Consider the following 25,374-nt stretch of genomic DNA (forward strand, 5'->3'; position numbering starts at 1 on the left):
CTAGTATTCATATGAACCAAAAGTATAAATTAGAGTATTAAATCTGAAGTTTAGAAATATTTCACAACTTCCATCCCAGCGATAAATTACAGGATTCCTTAAATGCTCCTGAAGTTTCTCCTGCCGACTCTGGTAAATATCCGTTGTATTAAAGTTTGTTTTAATGCTTGTCCTAACTTCTGTATTTCTAAGGAGTAAAGAAACTCTCCAACCACAAGTAAAGCTTAGTCCGGTAACTTTAACACGGTTACAATTTCATTGGTTACGAGATTTGTGGACTTTATTATCTTAAACTTTCCATGATAATTTAAGAATAAAAGTATAGGGCTATATACAAACCAAACAGGGCATAAATAAAATTATAGTATTATTAAATTTTTAGTTTTTTGGGATGGTTTTACTATTATTACTTTTACTGTGTGTGTGTGTTTGGTGATGTTTATTATTTTTCATTATTACCACAGAAGGTTTGTCACAAAGAATGATTGTGTAGTATATAACTCAGTCCTTTTATAAATACCAGATTACATAGGAAAAAAATTCAATAGTATGATCCACAACCAAATAATGTGGGTGAGATTGCATAGTTTAATAATTGCTATCGTGCATTATTAGAGAAGAACTTATAGATTGGGTTGCCTTATCACAGTAAGCATCCTATAGGCTTAAAAATGCGTACAGAAAAAGAAATTTAACTAATTGTTAAGAAAACGTCTAGTTTAGCTGAAAAGTAAATATTTTTTTATAATTCTCTTGCTGGTGATTCAACGTTTCATTTTAAAATATTTATTATTTCACATATTCTGTTCTTAGCACAATAATAATTTAACTTTACCTATATGTTACTATAATTAATAATATTGTCTGTAGATGATTTGAGAATCTCACTAAGCTTTATACTAAGCTATATTTATAAGAAAATGTATTACTAATTTACCAAATAAAATTATTGCATTGGGAAAATGTAAAAGAGATTCTTTACAGTAACAAAAGCATTGTTTTATAATTCCAGATTGTTGTAATTAAGTATGAGTTATAGTTTCATTGATTTATTGATCGAACATTGGGTCGATACATATTCAGATCGGTCATGCAAACAGCTACTGTCTAATTTAAATGATTGCTGCACAGTTAAATTATTCGTACAGATTGTTTGTACTTGTATTGTTTAATTAATTGCACTACATAATAAAATAAATAGCATAATTTTAAAAGATACAACAAAATATTGAAACAGATATTGGTAAGAACTAATGTTTTGTATATTTTGTACATGACGTTGCGAAAGGGACATGTAGCAACAAATATAATATGCTGCTTTAGTCCCTAGATTACGTAAATCCTATATATTGCTGGATTAGAAGATGTTATCGTTGTTCAACATTACATGACGGAGCAGCGACAGCGCTGTATGCCTAACTATAAAATGCATGTGACATAGTTAGAAACCCACTAAATTGATTTTCAGGTGTATAATAGTAATAAAATGTAAATTATTCGGACAATTCTTATTATTTTATGTAAATGTCTCTTATTACATTTGTTCCTTACATTAAATAATTACGTAGCATTTTATCAATTTTGATTTCGTACATTAAACCAAAAGTTTACCTAATGTTTAGAGTTTATTAGGAAGAATTAAAATATCTGATTAGGCGTGAGTCAGCAAAACTATAATGCTTCAAATGTAATATCTTTGAATCAGGTGTTTATTAAATTTATCAAGCAAACCTTGTATTCATTATTTTAGCGAAAGGTGGGAAAAGCAAGCAATCACATTAAATCGCATTTGGTCTTGAAGCTTGGAAGAGCTTATATAAGCGAAACATTTTTATCTTTAATAAGTTACAGCTTGTTTGCGCTTATGTAGTAAAATACTACTAATCCAAATGAGCAAAGAACACAGGGGTATTTACGTAAACAGTATATTAAAAAATTATATAACTTGTAAGTATATGAGATTTTTATTACATTTATTTGTATATAGGCCTACTATCGATGTTATTAGCAATATAAATTTTGCTATTCCCAGGATATACCCTTAAACTATATGGAAAGAGGTGCTTGAATGAATATAGAAACTCATAAAATAACATATTTCTGTATGTAGTTAAGAACTACCATATGTATATTCTGATATATAGTGATATTTACTAAATGGTATAGATGTTTATTAACAAATAAATATTTATACAGTATTAATTAGGCCATACAAATTCGACGACATTCACAGTACCACTTATTAGTTTGGGAATATTAAATATAGTAGTACAAACGATGGAAAAGTAATAGTTATAAAGCTATTAAACATTATTATGTGCTACTTCTGTCATGGGCCTCCTTACCTTTTAATCTGTGATGATGCTTTGCGCCAATGGGTTGAAGATATACGCCCAAGCAAACGATGACAATCAGGCTGGAGAATCCCATGTTGCGATGCAATCAATCCAGTTCATTCATTGCGAGATCATCACTCATCACTTTCACTGCATTCGATCACTGGTAACACCAACACTTCTTACAAATACAAAATAAATTATGTTTTGATGATATTTGTTAAAAACACGAGAATTTATGTTTGTGATATCATTTGTATATTACATTATATATTAAAAAATAATGTCTTGAGAAATGTATTACAAGGAGAATAGTTCTATAGTTTTGTAATTGAAATAAAAGATTAGATAAATAATTTTAGTTATATAAAAGTTTAGCCAGATATAACAAGCTGTAGATCCAAATATTTTCCTATTTAAGTAATTGAATAATTTTGTCCATCATAAATCTTCCAGTTTATGAGAAAAGTCGAAAGAAACTTGTAAGATGAGGAAAGAAAATGAAACAAACTTAAAACAATTATTTACCGGAAGAGACTAATATAGCAAGTTTGGCTATAAGAGCGCCCATTAAACGACAAGAAGCGGTGCTTAAACTGGCAAGAGGGAGTAATCACTGACATATGTCGCGTCCAGACAGGGTGGCGGGGTGCGACGAGAAGTTTGCGCGGGAAACTGGCGCGAAGTGGCGGGAAAGGAACGCGCCGTGGCGGGTGTCACAGACGTACTGCCCACCGCCGGCTCGACCCCAGCGCTCGATGCGGCCGACCCTCCAACTTCAATCACAATCAACTAATGATGTTTAACTTCCACCAGCATCCATCCTATCTTGCTCCAGGCACCTTTAACTTATTCCTATGTTTCTGGTAAGGTGAAATTCGATTAGTTTAACTTTTTAAAGTTTATTATCAAGGCAAATCCGCGAGAAACAATAAAAAAAAACTGTAAGTTCCGTCATTCATATTAACTTCACAGTTCAATTAATTAGATGCATTTTAACTTTTTTTTAATATCTAATGAACAATTTGCTTTATATTCTGATGGTCATAAATAAAGCAATGAGGTTAATACATTGAATTTAAATGTATTTTTTACAACACATCTAATACTTCAAAAGTAGCAGACATCTTATATTTAATAAAAAGCTCTGTATCGGAGATAGTTAAAGAAGCGTGCACGATGAGCTGGAGTTGAACTGATATTGGGCAGAGACAGTTTTATAACTAACACATTTGCACGATGTGTGTTATGTAATAGTCAAATAGAGCAATAAACTGTCTAAGCGCTGCATATACACTATCTCCCTCTATCACGAAGGCCCTTTATTATATTCTGCAAAGTTTATTAAATGAAAAAGTAATGAAACAATTGATTAAAAATAATATTTAACCAACTGAAAATAATTAGCGCGTAATTAAGTTCAGTGCTTGACAATTAGGAACCAAATGTGATGACTTCTATTGTTTAAATAAAGCTTTCATCTTGGTAAACCTAATGACATAAAACAAAACCAAGTTACAAAAAGTTCTGCACAATTTAAATGTAAGTTTATCTGTTGTGTTAGTTTTCTCTTCTCCATTGATAATCCAACAGTTGTTTTCAGTGTAAGTCAATAAATGTTAGACAGGTAAAATATGAAGGATTAAGAGATATTTCACCGTACTTGTTTTGATAAATTTTTGCAAACAGGTAATATAACTATTAACGAATTAAACGGTTAGGTTCTCAGTTACCAATACTGCAGCTTCATCGTGTTACCATAAAATCCTCAAACATAGGATAATTTTGACAAATTTTAAATAATGTTGTATTTCGCCTATGATTTATTTTAAACCCCTTACATTATTGATACTGCAATGAAGCTTTACAAAGTTTAGTTTTAACTTTGTATTTGTAGGTCACATTATTTATAAATACAACTTTTTTCTATAATAAATAAATTTTAAAATGCAACAAATATTTTAATAATATAGTAGTAAATAGTAATAAAAGTCAATAGTGCAAATTTAACATGTTTATATGTGTTAATTTTACCAAATGAAACTGTCAAAGACCACTCATAGACTTTAAATAAGAATATAATTCCGCGCGTAATAGTAGTAATGAACTAAAATGATATCGGCTGGGGGGCTTTGTAGTTCCAATGTTCTTTTGGAATTTGACGTAAGAAACTAATTATTTACTAAAACATTATTAGAAAGAAAAAGAGTAGTACTCACATAAGAACCATTTTGGTATAAAATGAACTTAATAAAGAAACGAAGCTGGACAGTATAACTTGCCTAGATAATAATCCGTTTATTAAGCACATTTATCGAGACAACATATAATCACGTCCTGGTCTCGTCAGTAGTACGTCACCACAATTCCATTTCAATCTGGCAAATAAAATACCATCACAAGCAATGTAATTTACAAATTTACAAATTAACTTCATAATAAATTCAAAACAAATGTCTCACGTTAAAAGGATAATTTATAATACGTAAGGTGTTCACTTTACTTACGGACAAAGAGCGCAAGCTAGCATGGTAGAATGATGTTCCGCTACAAACTTCAAGAGAGAAAAGATGACTACGCGTGCTGTTCGATTATTAATTCGTCAATAGTTTAGTCCCACGAAGAGAGAAAAATAATACTAACCAACAAATATTTTAACATGTAATGTTATTGGATCCAAGTGAAATGGAAGTGAACATCATTTTATGGTTTCATCATCATGTTCAAACATGATATTGATTCACTTCCTACTGAATCCAACGCGCAATGTTAACACAATACCTTTAATTGTACGATAATAACGTGTTTTATCACTGAAACGATGGTAAATACAGTCAAAATATTACTTCCTTTAACAGTGGATTTTCACGAGTTACGTACAACCATTCCAATAAAGCCTCTTGTTAATCATACAACTCATCGTATTGACATGCATAACTATCAATTAACTGATTCAAAGACACATACGTCTCACAATATTAATTACTGTATGCAAATCCACATCTCAATGCATAATAGGCTCAGTGTAACATATACGCTCACTTCTTGATAAGAGGAATCGATAACTTGACTTAGTTAAGTGACAAATATCAACTTATTATTAATCCAGAAGCGTATTATTTTTATGACAAATGTTACGTATATATTAACTTTAATTTTTAAATAGTGATAGCCCGTTACTGTTTTGTAGTGTTCAATGTATTGTTTTGTACTGAGAGATGTAAAGCGATGGATTTGATGAGCGACTAAGTCCCTCATAGAGATCTTCAGTTTCAGCAAGAATGTCTTCAACCACCGTGTATTGTTGTACGACTTGCAAAATATTTAAAGTTGTAAATACGTAAATGAAAACTAAATGAGATACACAAGTAAAACTGCTCGATGTTAATAAGCAATAAACGTACAGGTTGAATACAGCAAAAAAGAATACTTTAGATTAAATATCTTTGACATCTAGTCTTTCCTTTATAATAAAATGTAAAAACTAAATTGAACTCACGGTAATTTTTGAAATTCAGTAAACAGAAAATAAAATTAAGATTTATAAAACAGATATTTTATAGAAAAAAGTAAATCAAAGTCATTTGGAGTTCTTTTTCCCATCCAGATCTTGGGCAAATTGTCGATATTTGATAATTTTATATTTTAATATCAAATAAAATTAAATAATAAATACAATTTCACGACAACTGTGAGCTCGAGCTTGACCAACACTATCAAAACGTGGTAAAAATATTGCAGACAGAATTTGTGAATTTTAAACTGTAGTAAGTGGGGGTTTAATGGAATAAGGATTGAATTTTAATGATAGTAATGAATGTTTTTAATAACGTTTAAATGTAATTTTATTTTTTATTAATAAGATGCACAGGTTTTGGTAAATAAGTATTCAACAAAAAAATTGGATCTTATGTCCAAAAAAGGTTGCTGTGATCATTAATGTCTTAATATTACCATTTTCGCACCAATTGTAGGCTACTGGGTATCAGTAACTGTTTGTGGGAAAATTAATTTATTTCAACCTGGAATAAATTACTTGTAAATAATACAATCGAATTGTTATTTTTATTTAAATTAACTAAAATTAATTCTTTGATACTTTTTAGACAATCCATAAGAAACATTTCTGTTTGTATGTCTGTTCGCACGATATCTTAGGACGTTCTGACCTTTAGACTCAAAATGTTGCTTGGACATATGAAAGCAACATGGAGTTTAGCTAACCATGATGGCAATAATAATATTGCTAAATAAATAAATCATAAACTGATTACAACCGTAAGACATTTCCAGACATGACATAGTATCACATGTAGCATAACTTTCCGTCAAAGATTTTGAGAAACATTTTGTATGCAGAATTTAGATTTTGTATGATACTTCTTTTGTACATAAGCAAGGGTGAGTTCTATATTGGTGCATACTCGTCCATGGGACTTTCCCGAGTGTCATTCAGTAGGACGACACAATCTCTCTTTTATCTGAAAGTAGTATATGAAAGTTTTTGTTCTGTCAAAATCCATGTTACGTCTCGAGAATGAAACGACCTATACAACAGAAATCCTGCATGCAACCCAATTAAATGCTCTTACACGACACGTCGCGTACATTGTTGTATTATAAGCTGTAATGGTTTTGAAATCTTTTCACTTATTCTTATATACGTAATTCTTATGAATTATTTTAAGAATTACGTAATAAAAAGATCGTTTAAGTTTGTACCGAATGGACGAAACACATGGGGCTAGAGAACCTCAGAGTTCTAAAATAATAATAAAACCCAAGATTTCAAAGTTTACAAGTGTTTATGTGTGTTAATTTTGACAAATAAAACTCTCAAATACCACTCATTCATGTTACATTATATATTTATGTATACATTAGGCTGGGGGGCCTAGTAATTTTAATGTCATTTTGGAATTCGACCTAAGAAACTAATTATTTACAAAAATATTATTAGTAAGAAAAAAGTAGTAGTTGAATAAGAACCATTCTGGTATAAAATGAACTTGGCAATAAACGAGGCTGGAAGAATATAACTTGCCTAAAGGATAATCCTGACAGGATTAGCCATTTATCAAACCAGTATATAATCACGGCAACCTGGTCTCGTCAGAAATACATAACCACAATTTCCATTTCAATCTGGCAAATAAAACACCATCACAAGCAATGTAATTAATAATTTACAAATTAACTTTATAATAAATTCAAAACAAATGTCTCCCATTAAAAGAATAATTTATAATACGTAAGGTGTTCACTTTACTTACGGACAAAGAGCGCAAGCTAGCATGGTAGAATGATGTTCCGCTACAAACTTCAAGAGAGAAAAGACGACTACGCCTGCTGTTCGATTATTATTTCGTCAATAGTTTAGTCCCACGAAGAGAGAAAAATAATACTAAACAGTAATGAGTAGCAGAATAACGAAAAAATACATATTACGGATATATACACAGATATTATACAAAAAAACTAAATATTGGTTGTAGGTTCTCCAAGACACTTACACTAGTTTTCCTGTTGAGGGAGTTTAAAACAATATTCCTAATCTAAATAAATTTCTAAGGTATGCGATGTTTTAAATCTAAATAGGCACAATACTACAGCGTGATTTCTGTTTTCAAAATGTAACTGAAACCCGCAAACCTAAGGAGATCAGCACTAAGCTGAGATAAGGAGACAGATGGCCCGTGATTTACAGCTTCACAATTCACTCTGCAGCATCAACTTACAAGATAACGGGCTCTTACTTTGTTCGTGGACTTGCTTCTTTATTTGCAAAACACTTTCTCATTTACGTGTGTGTAAAAAAATACTATGAGTTATATCTGATTATGAAATTTCCAAAATTGTGAATAAAGTAACATTTAGTATCTTATTATTTTTTTTAGTCCATTTTAAAACATTTCAACAGCCGTCAAATTTTATAAACGTTATATTGAAAAGGAAACATGAATCCAGGGAGAGATTTAATTTCACAATATCTCTAAAGATATATACACTTCCTTGCTGGCAAACTAAATTATAAACATTGGGTAGAGTAAAATATTTAAGTACCAAAACTGTTAAATTAGTTATTATACTGTACATAGGAACAACGTTTCGTCTTGAAAATAAGGACATCAGGAAAATTACAGTACGTCTCCTAATTTTTTAAACTAGCATCCAAATTTTAAGCCTTTTGAACAACATTTTTAAATTGAGTAAAGTGGCGTACCAAAAGCATTTATTGCACCTATAAAGGTTTTTATGATTTTGGTGATTCCCTTAAATACAGGCTTTTATTTTTTTCTGATACAATTTTTTTGATTTAACAATGTTATCACAGGAAATTCAGCTGTAGATAACAACCCAAATGTCCATGAGATTTTGAGAACTGATTATCCAATAAATATCTTGTTCATCAACATTAACTTAGAAGTGCTCTATCTAGGAAATACAAAAGTATATCCCACAGAAATAACATAATATATTGTGTTATTTTGCAACATATATTGTAGCATGATACAGAATGAGACAGACCTAACGTGTGGTATGTACAGTTGGGCATGTCAAGATATATAAACGTGGTTCTTTCTCATCACTCTTAAATTGACGAAAATGAATTTAAGAAAATTAATTTAACTTTCAAAACTACTTTAAATGGCCCACTGTTTGTATGATACATCAAGTTTTATTTCATTCAAAATTTGGCCAGTAAAAAGTTAATTGTGTAAATCCTTATTGAAAGAATGATACCAAATATTTTAAAACCATTTTTTAATTAACTCTTATTATAGAAATAATTCTAGTCGGTTTCTATAATAAATTTTCCATCCTCGTTTATAACAAAAACAAAGAAATGGAAGTTTAAAACTCCACTGGTATTCTTTCTCAGGGTCCAGAACTCTCTTTATATGTGTATTATTCAAGCAGTGGTCTTAAAAATTATAATAGCATTATGACATTATTAGATCTTTCATCTTGTGGACTCCAAATTTTGTGTGTTCACTCTACAATCAGCAAATCCATGGAAACTAATGAAGATTAATTACAAAATATTTGTTGTCTTTTATTTTATTTCCAAGGATACGATTGTCTTTTAGCTGTTCTTTGGTGTGATTCAGTCGATTTTCTGCGAAGAGATTTAGGAGAATTTAAAAACACAAAAAACTACTTTTGAAAGTAAGTGCCTTTGATTCAACTAGAAGACACCAAAGGATTTAGAGCACATTTTCAAGTGCCTGACGAAAAGAAAAAACAAGTTTCTGGTCATATACATCACTTTTTCGTTCGCCAGCAGGAGAGCCTTTTTTGCTTCGACACATCGAAGCTTCAGCCAGAGTATCTCCTAGAACCTCACGAAAAGGGTCAACCTCTCGAGAATGGAGATGTTCCTCCTGCTTCTTCTGCGCCAAGTTTCAGAACGCTGGGACGACCTCCACGGTGCCCAATTGATCAAGTGGTTAATCTGTGTAAAAACGTAATTGACTTTTTTATTCAGTAAAATAACTTCTTTGAATTTTATGTGTGATCTATAATAGCTACCATCTATACAGGCTATCCGATCTCACCATTGAAATAGAAGAATCGCCTAGGAGATAATATACATAATGTTTCATAATATTACTAAAACATCCAAAACTAGACTTAATGTTTGGAAGTATAAAGACAGGCGGGAAACTGCTTATGACTAACAGAAGATTCACCTTAAGCCCTAATATTAAAAGCTGGTTGTACTATAGGTTTTATCCCTATGAGAGCAAAGCTAAACCTAAATACTGACGCTCTTATGGGTCCGGAAAAGTTTTGTAGAACTGTCATTTTAGATATACTCAAAATGTATCCCGATGTTTTTTAAGATTTTTAAACATTATTTCACTTTACTGTATATTAAAAAAGTATACACTCTACAAAAAAGCGTATGATTGTGTTATTATTACCAACAATTGTGCAACAAAAAAATATGGACTTAGCAGTATTTGAAGTTGAACACTGGTCATAAGGGATAAAGGTCAAGGTCGTTACATATGTTTTTACAAATATTTCACATCACCGGAATATCGAAATAATAAGATTACAATGTCCACTATACTTATTGAGATACTTGTGCCTAGAAGGAATCTTAAACCTTCGGGTACATTAACCTCTCAATATTACACTAGGGCTTTCAAGCGGTATACGCTACATAAACTGTTGTAAATCCTATTATCGTTAAATAAATCCTCTAAATTCGCTCAAATCACCTTCAGGGTTACACACATCATTCACGTTATTCAACGTAATAAGTTCTTATACTCCTGACATGAATACTGTTGAACATTTTCGAACAATCGAATTAAATTATTATGCGTCTTACTCCGTAACAGCCCATTGGTGCCATGTGGACACATTAATACGTACAGTATTTACTCTCGCGTAAGTGAAGCTCTTACTTCATTACCTAGGCTGATAAAGGCTAATCAATTAATTAAAATATTTACCTGTTAAAAGTAATAAGAGAAATACAATATTTTTTCATTCCAGAGGTGTAGGTCTTGACCGTGGTATAGTTTGTGGCGCTTACGGTTGCAGTCAGCTAGTTATTGTGCCGTAAACTTGAGTCAAACTAGTCAACAGAGAAAAATAGCCTTGAACATTTGGTACTTATGCAAGGTTTTTTTAATCTAGCAGGTAGCAATTATGCCATTAGCATAAAGGAATCTATTACGTCCCTACGATGAATCCTGAGCAACACAAGCTGTCAGTAATTCGTTTAAAAAAAAAACGACAAAAAGTTTTTCATTTCATAGATTATGGTACATGGCGTTTTCAAAATATTATAGCAGTTTAGTTAAGAGTATTTGAGTAATATTTATTATATTGATAAAATAAGAATATGTTAATATAAAGTAGTAATATCAAAGTATGGAGAACTACACCCTGTGGCTCACTATTTCCTACATTGAAGCAATCAGTATATAAGTTATTTCAATACATCAATATCATTATATATATATATATATATATATATATATATATATATATATATACACGATAAATTAAATATATTTTAATTTCGTTATTTAAGTTATTTATAGTATAGTCTAGGAGAGTATCAAATATTGCTCCTGACCTTTTTACTGAGGTATGGTTTCAATAAATATGCAGGAGGGGCACTTTTAATATTGTTTCCCAATTTAAAAAGAAACTTAAACGAGCAATATTTATGTTTCAGTTTTAAACCAATTGTTTTTAGTAATGGTAAAACAGTGAAAACCTTAAAATGATTATACACTCTGGTTTGTTAATATAGCGTAAAAACCATAATGACTCATTGTTTCTTACCATCGTTGTTGATGTTACCCATTTGTCTCCTATTTAACTAATTATTTCCCAAATATTCACATGATTTTTATTTTTTTTAATACAACGGACTAACAGAAAATACGCTGAGTATATTTCAGCTTAATGTTCCATATCCATTATAAATAAATAATTTTTCGGGTTTTAATAACTTTCTTATACAATAACAACACACTGTATTTAAATTACTGCATACCACCTTATATGTGCATTATGAGACACTACTGGAAAAAGTATAAAGGACACATTTATAATTCAGTAAAACTATTACTAAATATATCATAATCAAGTGAAAGTGTCCAGTTCCTGAAATTTCAAATTATTTTAGTTAAATCACTTTCTATGATTGTATAAAGGACACAGATAAATTCAGTGAAATAATTACTTGAAAGATACAATAATAAAGTGAAACAATATAGTTTATAACACCTTTACGTACTTAAACTATATTATGATGAGTTATAACATGTTCAAGTGTGAAGGACACCGGAATAATTCATAAAAAGTATTACTGTATTGCTATTGCAATCAAGTGAAAAATACAATTAGGCCTACTGAAAAGTCAATTAAATTATCGTGAATTTCACCTTGTATAAATAAATAAATGAATCCGGTATATCTCAGTCTAATCGTTATTTTAAAGCTATAACAGTCAAGTGAAAGCATATAATTTCTGTCATGTTTACGTACTTTAATTAAAAGCTGGTCGAAACAATGTTAGGATTACTTTGCGAAGTGTTACACCAAAGTGCCGGAGGGTATAAAGTGATTTATTATGGTTTAGGTTGAGGTGGATGGGTCTTATTAAAATTCCATCCGCTACCTTGTTCATTATTTTCTGTTTACATTTGCCTTTCCGCTCGATTGTTGCATTAAACTGTTTAGAACAACATTGTAGCTTTTGAAACTACCTGTCACGGACATTTTGTGTATAATACTCGTACATTTTGTATAATCCACCTGGCTGAATAATATTTATATAATTTTTAATAGCGGTACTAGGTCATAACGTGAATGCTGATTAAACAGGTTTAAATACGTTTATATGGATAATCAATGACGATATTGTTTTAAAGAACACAAAAAGGAAACTCACAGAGTCGTATTTAATGTAATATATCACTTTTATGCATATTGTGATTTTCATCGTGTACTTGATTGATCGAGTCCTTAATTCTCGTCTAGTTATTTTTATTTGGACCTTTTTTGTCGAAACTCGTTTTAAACACTAATAGTAAATAGTCCAGACAAGGACACAAACGGAACGACAAGGAACCACAAAAGGTATTTAGCACTTGGAGACAAATATTGTACATAACACAGTGATTTATTGCAGTGTTTACATTAGGCAGTGTCATCATATAAGTTTTGTAAGTAAAGTTTATTTAATTAAAAAGGCAACACCAATTGTCAAGTAACATATCTATAGCTCATTTCATTCTTAAGATGCCTTGCGGATAGATATACAGACACATACAATAATACATAAAAGATTTTTTTTATTCCTCCAGTCACCCTACACAATGAGTGACTTCTATACCGCTCAGCCAAATTCCATTTTTGGTCATGAGCAATCAGAGACCTCAATCTTTTTTGTGTATAAATAAAGTATGGTGGAAAACATAAATCATACTTATGAATTCTTTCTCGAGATAGAATACGAATAACTTACGTAATATGTTATTTCAATGCGTTTAATTAAATTTACAACTTTAATAGGTCAGTTTGGTTTTGAGATATCATGCGGAAAGGCGGACAGAAACTAAATTTCTACCAGTTAATTTCACTGCCCTCATCCAATTAAAATAATGTAATTACTCGGACTCATCAAAATATAATTATTAATAGAACTGTCGACCGTAATTAATATGATAATCTTTTGGCCACCCATATCGATATAAATTATATGACATATAACTTTATCTTGATTATCACTGTATTAGAGTAGGAACTGGGACTAACTCAGTAATGTGAGGTATCACAGAACAGAGATCATGTCTGCCTAATTAAGATAAGTAACATGACACACCGTGTCACTTGTATTCTTGTCACCTACAGGCATTCTGCTTTAGTGAATTAGAGACATAGGCTTTACATGTATTACATCAAGGATTGAAATTTATATAACATAAAGCACATTGAAATTACATTCGCAGTGTTATTATCATTGCTACACGTTTGCCCTGTTTATAAGGATGAGATATTTTATCAGATGAGCATTAGAAAGGCCTACCACTCGAGGGACAGAGCATGTCTGCCTATATGTCTATCTGTCTATTTTTCTACACGATTCTGACTTATAAACCTGACATTTTTAATTTCTATATAATACAACATTGAGTTTGTTCTGTATTCCATAATATTTATTTAGATCTATACAAAACATAACTATAATAACTTTAGAAACTATTTTTATTTATAATATGGATCTGTCTACAATTCAAGCCTGATGACAAATAACTGTGGTCAGTGACAACTAACGTTCCAGATCTTTTCTAATTTATTATCAGTGATTATGTTTGATGTTTTATAGTTAGTAAAAAGTGTATAATTTGTGTAGTCACTCGAGGGGGTGAAAAATGTTATATCTATTATCTGTTTGTCTGCCCGAACGATATCTCAAGAAGGAACTGATTTATGGACTTATAATATTGTAATATGTATACATTGTTAATGCCAAATAAAATGATTTTGCATGTCACTATATGGTTTTTAACTGAAATTAAGCGAAATGTGTGATTGTGTGTGTCGATAAATACGATGAAATAATCACAGAATATGTAAAGTTTTAAACAAACTGAGTGTAATCAAATGTCATTTTGACATGTGACGTTTTATCACACGTAGCCTTATGCACTCACCAACTATTGTTGTTTTTGAAGACTCTTGGAGCAATTGGAAAAATTTAAATAGTGTGAATAAAACAAAACATTCCAATATGGTTTATTTTTTGGACGAGGCCCAAGGTTTCATCATCAGGTAACTCCATAAACAGTTTGCAATATTTTATGTTATACAAGTAACATAACTATATTTTTAAAGGATATATAAAATTTAGAATCATGCATTTTCAATTAATGTATAAAGTTTCAAAATATATTATTATGAGGTATGAAACATCTTAAAATGGGAGTATATTGTTTAAAAACCACAGTTTACCTCACATTGGTTACCATTTATTAAACAAAAGTATCAACTTGTTTTCGCGAAAACCACGTCGGATGATCGAGTACTCATTAGCTTAAATTGTTAATAATAAAACTTATAAAAAATTAAATTTATGATTATTATTTTTAATTAACTATTCCAAAAGGTGTATGCGTTTGTGAGGTAGTTTATAGTATTACAAGTTTAATTAATAGCCTAATTTTGTTTAATCCATATATTTCAACATGTTCACTCTGGAAAACCCGTAATAAAATAGAAAATCTTCGTTAAAATTCATTTTGAGGTTGGTAATTATTAATAAAGACACAGTTTGGTTTTTAAAATTGATAGAAATATTTGCTATTTTAATATCTTTCAGATTCATAGTGTCAAGTAAACACTAGCTTTCAGAAACAATAAAGTATATTTAGTACAGTTTGGGGTTTTAATAATAAGTTTTATGTATTAATTTGGTTATGCTAATGCATGATAGTTCTGTATACATTTTATTTAAAACTAAAATAATATAATTTTAAAAATGAAATGTTTATTACAATTAATAACATGACCATTGTTGCGTTAAGACAGTTTTGTCTTGATTTCCTTATTACACATATCGTCTTTATTAACAATGCCCAATAGACTTGTAAAAGAAAGAAAGAAAGATTAGAATTCAATGTAATAAATATAGTAAAAGATGCATAAAATGTTTACTTGCTTCAAAAATGTACAAAATATATTATATTATGTGTTTTTTGGTATCTGTCTAATTCAACCCATTCCAAAAGATTACGTAAAGTAACAAATCAATAGATAAGTTTATTACAAATCCATTACCTAAATCCTACTTTATGTAAATATTTATTAGACCTGTTATTGAAAGCGTATGGTACGAGACGGTTCTACATTATGTGCACAACACATTTGGTAATTGAAAGTAAACACTTGCTCTGGAGCTACCGTCACGCGGCGTATGTTTGCACATTGAATCAGTGTTTATTTGGTAATCTATGTAAGAGCTTTGCCATATTACTTATCACACATTGAAAATCATTCAGTAATACGTCCTTTGATTGATAGAGTGAACCAGTAATTCAAACAAAAAATATATACATTTTCATATTTATATTACTCTTTTAGAACACGCTTTAATATGCTCTAATGTGATGACGTGTTGCTAAATAGATAAAATTTTAAATTAAATTTACTATAATCTCAATTCTGTAACTATATTTTTAGTCTGTGGGATATAAAAAAATATTCTCATTAGTGTCTGTTACTGAGCTTAGAAATTCACGTACAGGAATAACTCTTCCCTTATTTTTATTATTGTTTTCCTTTTATTGACTAAACTCTTAGTTGTAATATTTATAAACTAATTCTTTTTAAACCACCGCATTACTTACGACTGTTGATTAATTTAATGCATTATATTACGCTTCTCGCATTTTCGATTGAAAATTAAAAACACACTTTATTAATCCTATTAATTAATTAATTACTAATTATCCTTTAATAATTAGTATACATTTTCAATAATGAAAGTTCAGGAAAAATGCACCCTTTTATACGTAACCACAAAAAATTTTAAAACATCTTTCAGTAACCTCACAACGTTTATTAAAATCAGCACAAAACTATTCAAACATGATGGAGTCATATAATAATAGTCAATAATATGGAGTCATATTTTTTCAAAAGCTGTAAATATTTAGAAATGAAACCTATGTATTTTGAGCCCTGTTAATTTTAATTTTGTAATATATACTAAATATCCGATTCAGTCGTAAAAGAGATAGATTTAACATGCGTCTGTTATCTATAAATGTCAAACTGAATATCCTCTACTAGTTTACATTTTTAATTTACACAACACTGATGGGACAATAACACTTAATGTTAGCATTTTAAATCATAAAAATTATATAACCTAGAAAACTCACTGAACAAACATTATTATTAAAATATAAATTTCTGAAACGTGGACTTGATTTAGGTACAATTAATCGAAAATGGTGAAAGTAAACATATTCCATAAAAAGATACATTTGAATGTTTCTATAACTTTTAACAGTCATGATATTAAAATATTGTGTTAAAAAATAAGTAGGAATACGTGTTGCTTGCAATTATCCATTAATTTTTATATACCTTTAGAAAAACACGCTATAAAAGCTTTGCCTAAATACGAACGACCGCGATTTAGTTTTAATGGTTAATCTAAGATATGTGTAAAATACTATTGCTGTACCATGTTTAGTCAGAATCTCTCAAGAAGTACTGTAGTTGTATAATAGTTAAAACTTCGTTCGTTCGCTATATGGAAATCTTAGTATATAAAGTTTTATAACAAAGTTAGTTCGAACATTATTCAAAAAGCTTAAAAATTCTAGAAGAAGAAATTAATCAAAACAATTCTCTATATTTAATCTCAATTACGTAGCATTTTCAAGAGATATAAAGGTGTATACGTACTAACAAAGAATAATAAACAAAATAAAACAATATGTTAATATAACTAACAAAGTTTGAACTACAAAGTTAAAAAAATTTGCATTATACAAGGAATATCAATTTAGAAATAAATTTTTAGTTAATTGTGTAATTAAATAAAATTTAAATTTGTATATAAAACTATTTTTTCAAATGTACAAAAGGCCCCAACTTAAAATAATAAAGATATTGACTAAAAGTACAAAAATATACCGTAAGTTGTTTATAGTAAGATTGTTATGTATCGTTGTTGGTCTGTGTGTATATAAATATATATGATATATATACATATATATATATATATATATATATACATGATATATATATAAATGATATATGAATACGAATGTGGAAATAATATATATATATATATATATATATATATATATATATATATATATATATATATATATATATATATATATATATATATATATTTATATTTCAATATATATATATGATATATATATAAATGATATATGAATACGAATGTGGAAATAATATATTATATATATATATATATATATATATATATATATATATATATATATATATATACGTTAAATTGTATAAATGGCAATAGCCTTATTTAATTTCAATAAACATTGAATCACAAAAAGTACTTGCTCCGCCGGGAGTCGAACCCGGAGCTCTCACTTGCCGGGTGAATGTGCTACCATTACACCACAGAGCGCTTACTTTTTCCGATTCAATTATTTTGTATTTGGTCGTATCTGTCACATATGCGTTTAAATAAGCAAACTAACATATGATCGGAAGACGAAATACCTGTCAAACGACTTTTTTATTTACGTTAAATTGTATAAATGTCAATAGCCTTATTTAATTTCAATAAACATTGTTACATGTTTACATAACTTGGTCGAGTTCGTTAGTCAATCTTAACCAATGAAACTAATGTTATTCAATGTTTATTGAAATTATACATACATATACACCAAACGTGGTACATAGGCAATTATGTTTACATAACTTGGTCGAGTTCGTTAGTCAATCTTAACCAATGAAACCAATAATTCGCAGTTGGCCACAATTTGTATCTCACTTTTCACACGATAAACATAAATGAAGTAATTAAAAAAAAAAAAAAACCAATAATCATACTTACTTTTCGAAAACTTATCGATAAGGTTACTAGGTGGCCGTTTAAACTCATAGACGTGTAAAAATCAACCGTGAAAGGTGAATCTGTTTAAAAACATATTTCTGGTTATTTTGTAACTAAATCAAGACCATGGTATTACAAAGAAATATATAGGGTTATAACAATATTTGTCAGATGATGTTTAAATATTATTGAGTTTCTAAATGTTTGAAAGAGTTAAAAGTATGTGTACATACAAAAATTGTGATTTATCAGTGTTATGCAAATTAAACACCTAACTAATAATGCATCTTCGAATTAACATTTTGAGATGACAGCCTCATATGATATTTTAAATTTTAGAGCCTCTAAATACAATATAGCGAATCTAGTCTGGTAATTAAAAGCTGTCAGTGGCGGAAATCTGTTTAATTAAAACGGATGTTAATTGCTTTGGCAAATGTTCGCGCAGTAAATCTTCTTTTCTTTCTTTATAACGAGTAATTGTGTTCATTAGCATATTCTGAAGACAAGATTGAATGATATTAAGAGTTAGATGAAAAAGTATTTCTTTTATTTCCCAGCTGTTATACTTCGTAATTTGGGTACTATGTTTTAACATTTATTTCATACACTTTGTTAGTGATTTTTCTTTCAAGCTGTATGGAGTTTGATGAAAGATGGCATTGATAAACTAACTAGTGGCAATACTAATGTGATTATTATTGTGGTAAACACAAGTTGTTAACTTTATAGAACTCTTTGATTTTTTTAAGAAGAATCATACACTTGAAATAAAAGTAAAATACATTAGTGTTTGCATCGATCATGAAAATGCTAATGCGCCGCTAGGGTTTAAATGTCAATACCGTCGAACTCTCATGTGAAAAATCAATTTGGTCTAACCATGACCCTCGCCCCTTCACACATTATGGCGCCTTATTAATATTAAAATAACCGTATACTAAATCTACAGAGGAATCTGCATATCATTTTATTTCATCATCAATGCTTTAATCCAAATAGTTTTCGAGTAAGTAGAATCTGGTAAGAGGAGCCCATTGGCTATTCCGAGTTCACTTTTATATTTTACTGCACTCAGCAACGATTTTCAACAAACACAATCCTAGTTTCTAAACTTGATCATCCTATGTAGGTTCAGCAAATGCCATGGAAAATTAGGAACCTTTTCAGGAAAAAGCTTAACAATTTCAATTAAGGCCTTGAAATAATAATCAGTTACAAAATAAGAGTTTCGACGATTTTCCATTCTATTCCACAGACCTATGTTCCACCTGAGGCATAATAGATTGTGATAGATCATAAAAATGATAGTATGTGTGTATAATTTAATTTATTATTGGAAATGATTTTTAATGATATAATGCACTTAAATAGCCTTCGTTCAAATCTGATAGATAAAATTGTTACATCTTATGTGTTTGTTGTAAGTTAAGATTGAATATTTGTTGCATATTTTTATTAGTTAATAACGTTAAGTTCTCAATGAAAGAAAAATATCAGATTGTTGAAAACATATTAGCCATTAATGTGTCTGCGATCTTTTAAAACTATTCGTACATGTACCCAATAATTGAATGTTACCACGCAAAATAACGGCAATCCTTCTTCTACTGCCCTCGAACAATTTTCTATCGAAACATTTCATTTTTCATTTTGTTATCTGCCCGCACGATATCTCGAAAGCAAATTCACGTAAGAACTGAAATTTTCCATAAACATTCATTTATATAAAGGCAAGTCCGAATCTGACGATACTACATGTCACTACATTGGATTTGTCTGAGCGTTATTGATTTGATATTTTTATTGTTTTTATGGGTAAACATGATGCAAAGGAGAAAATAACAGGATGAAAAATATCTAAACAAACTGGGTATAATCATAAGATGTTTTAATATGTTTCACATTAAACACATCCTAACAATCCCAACACATACATCATCTGTTGGTGAAGGTGTGTAGCATAGAGTACAAATAACAGTGTTTAGAATTTTATTATTACGACTGTTATGAAACCCAATTTCATGCCTACTATTATGTGATAAAAGATCTCGAAAAAGATTTCATCTTTAGACGTGTCATTTTGGAGTTTTTATGAAACTATACTTATACAAACATAAGAATCAATTCCATGATGGTACATTTCCAGACATGGGATTTGTCTGAGCGTTATCAAAGCTTGCCACTCAGTAGACTGACATATTTTATTTGCCGCGGGGGTAATCTCATTTGTTATTGTATGATTTTTCTACTTGTCTATCTATCCACAGAACATCTTGAGAATTTGAGGAGTTACAGACTTTTGGTATGCAACCCTAGCAAAGCTTATAATGCTACACGTGGATAGGCCGTATGTGATAGAATAAATGTAAAAATAACCATGTCTCTTATGCCACGTAGTGGTAACATCATACAAGACTTTCAATACAAAATAATGTTTGAAACACAAAGAAACAAAGTAAATTACACCTACTCAGATATGAACCATTATGTAGGCAGCTCTTGTGTCAGGATCTGTTAGGTTTCAGAAGGAGATGAATGGAATCTCTCTTTACACTCTGTTAAACGTTAAGTAATACTGCGGAAATTAACATTCTGCGTATTGGAAACTGGAGTAGTAGCGTCATAATTGCTCCAGACAGCTGAACCTTGTGGTGAAGCTCAAACACCTTTTGCGATTATTCCTTCTACATATGTCAGAAAGTAATAAAAGGTTTAGCGTTTTTAGAAATTAGTGGAACAAGTAAATTTCTTCTGGATATATAATTAAACTATATACTAAATCTATTTTCTAATTTCAATTATTTTGTCGCCAAAAAAGATAAAAAATATACAATACTATATGTAAAATAATTCACCAACACAGTAATAATATACAATTAACAAGAATTAAAAGGAAATAAATTTAAAAATCATAATTTATGCAAATGAATATGTAAATTTACGACGGACTTTTAATTTGAGTTACATATAGCGCACGTTCAAATCTTCTCTGTTGTCGTACCATTGGCCTTGTATTGCATTAGCTTGCCCTTTATTTTGTTCGATAAAATCCTCGTATAGGCTTTTTCATAAATTACAGCAGTCCATGAGGGCGATATAATACGGCTTAAAAGTAATACTTTTATTAAAATCAAAAAAATGTATAACAGGTATTTCACATTAATATTTGGCATAAAATAGTAAACATATTTATTTTTAATTTTATTTTAGCTTTTTACTGTGTCATAGTATTGGATAACTCTCAAGTCTCATTTCGATGCATACTGAGAAAATGATACTATCGGTACTGAAAAATAATTGAGCAAGCACTTCGTTTCGGTTTAGTAAAAAGATATGTCATCCAATGAATTATCGCATTAAACTTTATTTTTGGGGTGCTATGTAGGGCGATTTTATCGTAAAATATACGTATATATTTTACGAAATGCACGTAAAATAATTCGAAATATTCTTAAAAACAATATGTAAATGCAACCTGATAAAATCAAGTGGTTAATTTTAACATTATAAAGGTATTTACACCTCAGAGCAAAAGATTTATCGGGTAAGTGTTCTGTATGATATATATTACCGAACATTACTATCTATAACTGTACATTATTTTTTTGCAAGATACTTGTATATATGTGACGGTACTGTCTTATAAAGTAAAAGTTAGGGCTATATATTTTACAGAATGATACCTTATAAAGCACTTGGTATTTGCTATATTACATAATTTGCACTATAAATACAATGATTTGCTGGCTGATTTGAGGTATGTTGCCTTTACTTCTCGGATAAACGGTTAATCCCTGACTGGTATCATGATTATATTAATATCAATTACTTGCTGCTTCGCTTTTGATGATCGTTTGTTGTAAGACTGTGTTGGAATTGAATTTCCTGTCTCTGATAGTCGCGCTCTTCGTCTTGGAAATCTGGCCAAGGTCACGAAATTGGTAGTTAAATTTAGGAATTCTGAATTTGCAGATTTATTACTGTTTACTATATGTTTTAGTCACCGTATAAAACTGAAAAACACTTTTATTAAAATTGGTTAATGGCTAATAACTATTAGAAATAAATTTAAAAATGATAATAATAATATTTCAGTAGATTTTGTAAAAATACTCTCATATTATTAAATTCACCCTTCATTTCAGTTTGCTCTAAATCAGGTTGTGGATGATTTGGAAAATCAAGGTGGATGTTAAAACTTAATTACAATATTACATGTTAATGAATCTAACATTAAAGCATACAATCCTTAGAGTTAGAGTTAGAGTTTATTCTTTATTGTTTATCGAGCACAATCGTGAAGACGAAATAGATTTATAAGGTTTTTTCTTGATTTAAACGTAAACAAAAAATATGCAGAGGTTGAAATTTAAATATGATACTACCAACATCTTGCCTACCATTATATTGACAATAAAAACTAATTGAAATCAGTCAGTTTAATGCAAAATAAAGTTCCTTGATTCTTTTCTTGGCAGTAAATAATGAGTATATGACAATACGTAGAGTAGTAACGGATTTAGGTATGTAAATAGATGTATAATAGGTAAAGGATTTACGTCATTTCTTTCTTTCATTATAGTAGGATAGCTTCAAAAAAAGAGTTGAGTAAATGCTCTTTTAAAATGCCATTTTGAAAAGTTTAAATGACATAAAACAACATACCTTTGATTGGTTCAAAAGTAAAAAATTTTTATACTCTATTTTCTTTGATTTAAACGTAAAAAATATGTGTTTAACAAATATTTTCTTCGTTATTATTTATTTTCTATTTAGTCGTATAAAGTAATTTGATGAATTTCGACACCTAAAACAGAGATCTTTATATTATTTATAACATTTAAAAATTAAAGGTACATTTGCACTTATAAACAAAATTATTTTACACGACTATAATAATTCCGTACTAAGTTTTTCGATTGCGTAACAAAGAATAATCATAATACGAGTATGTATAATTTAGGACGGAAAGTTATACTATTTGATGTATGTAGACACACCGCAGTTGATAAATGTTCATAACAGTGGGTTATACACATTTCAGGAATCTTGAAAGCAGTATAAATATTCCGAAAATTCTTTCAACCATAAAAAGGTATTAATTTGTTTCGAATATCAGTTCTTTGCTGAATCATGTTTAAAACAATCTTCGAGTTAGCTACCTACAGTTTAATAATTTATTTTTCATGATAATATAAATCATTTAAATTATACATTTTTACCCTTTAGATAGTTATGAACGGTGGCTTTTGCGTGAGATACATTTATATTTTGTATAGCTATTTATGAACTAGTATAGCTAATTCTACTCATAATAACCTAAAAACACCGAAAATAAATAAATAAACATCACATATACTTTTTGGTAAAGTTTTCCGACGATGTAACCTTTGACTATGAAAGCTTTCAAAAATAAAATTAATATTTTAAAATTTGTGTTAATTTACTAATAAAAAATCTGTATATATAATTTTATATAATAAATATACTTAACATTTTTGCTATTTAGCTTTATTGAAAAGGAATTTGAATGTGAAATATAACCAGTTTTACAAGTAAATTTATAAACAAACTGCATTCCTATTTTTTTAGTCTTCTTGAGTCATTAATAGACAAGAATATATCATTTTATTCCGTTAAATTTATTTTAAGCATACATAATACCGGTTCTACTCATTTATGGAGTTTACCAAATTAAGGAAATAATAAAGTTATTGGTTGCTATTCTCTCATAAAGAAATATGAAAATAGAAAAGAAGAGAGAGGCATGAGCGAAATGGGTTTACAATGGTATACAAATAATACACTTAGATAATTGTAGGCTAATCGTTTTAGATTATTTAATGAGTTTATGAAGGGAGTAAGGTAAAACATGTTGTAAATAATATCGAAATAATAATATTAATATTGAAATCGTTTCGTCTCATTTGATGGTAGGAATATTATAGCAGGTTATGCAATACACAGATCTGCCTACAGCCTGTTAACGCTCAAGAATAAACTCTGAATGGTATAACCTGCTGGTTGTAAAGAAACGTTTAAGATCCTAATCTTCCCCCTTTGAATGCTCCTGTTAATTAAACCTGACTGTAATTAGTTCAGCAATTACGTCGTAATTTGAAGTCCATTACTTTTTGTAGCAGCTAACTTCAATAAATGGTTTAAAAGAGCACAAGTAATGAGTCATGAACAACTGCTCTAAATCTTTACAGAGAGGCATTTTTATGTTGCTACAGTATTTGTTGCTATTAAAACAAAGATATTCGGTTTTGTTTATTTTTAATGCATCACTTAGTCTGCTAATGTGTAAAATTTTTGTTTCCCACTAGCTAGCTGAGATTGAATTAGTGTTTCCCAACTCGAAAACTTACAATAGTTATCTCAAATCCAAACAGCATTTCGTAAAACTTATTTAATTTATTCTTTTTAAAGGAGGCCGAACCCCTTTAAATTTATTAATGCTCACTCTCATGGGTAACTGGTCTGTGTGAGGATCTTATCAAACAGAATGAGAAGCAGAGTCGATGTAGTGAAAAGTCGAAATAACAGATAAAAAGTGTTACGGCCCCAGACAGGACGAGCCTGCGTTGTATACCCTTGCGGTGATGGTAATGTAAACAGGAGACAGAAATGTCCGTGTCAGCGTGTTGTGCGTGTGAGTATTAAATTTAGAGATTTAATTAGAGAAACTTAGACCCTTAAAACTGACGAGATTACGCAAATAGTAAAAGAATTAACAAAGAATGTGTATGTAAAAATTTGCAAAATTTAGAACTAAAAACAAAGAAGGTTTAAAGAGCTGTAATTTATGTGAAAATCTCTCTCTCTCTCTCTCTCTCTCTCTCTCTCTCTCTCTCTCTCTTCTCGCAAAAAATTTTTTTTCCTACAGAAATTTTTACTAAGACGAATATATATATATATATATATATATATATA

At 29.6% G+C, this 25,374-nt stretch overlaps 1 protein-coding gene across 1 annotated transcript in view; it reads right to left on the reverse strand.

Annotated features, from left to right (window-relative positions):
* Positions 1–2,949: 2,949 nt before the first annotated feature.
* Positions 2,950–25,374, reverse strand: part of LOC124355905 — a 31,760-nt gene continuing 9,335 nt past the window's right edge. Inside the window, exon 3 of the mRNA XM_046807059.1 lies at positions 2,950–3,112. Coding sequence (XP_046663015.1) covers positions 2,950–3,112 — 163 coding nt within the window. The remainder of the gene's footprint in view (positions 3,113–25,374) is intronic.

The sequence above is a fragment of the Homalodisca vitripennis genome, chromosome 2 (genome assembly GCF_021130785.1).
Source record: "Homalodisca vitripennis isolate AUS2020 chromosome 2, UT_GWSS_2.1, whole genome shotgun sequence".
Taxonomy (NCBI): domain Eukaryota; kingdom Metazoa; phylum Arthropoda; class Insecta; order Hemiptera; family Cicadellidae; genus Homalodisca; species Homalodisca vitripennis.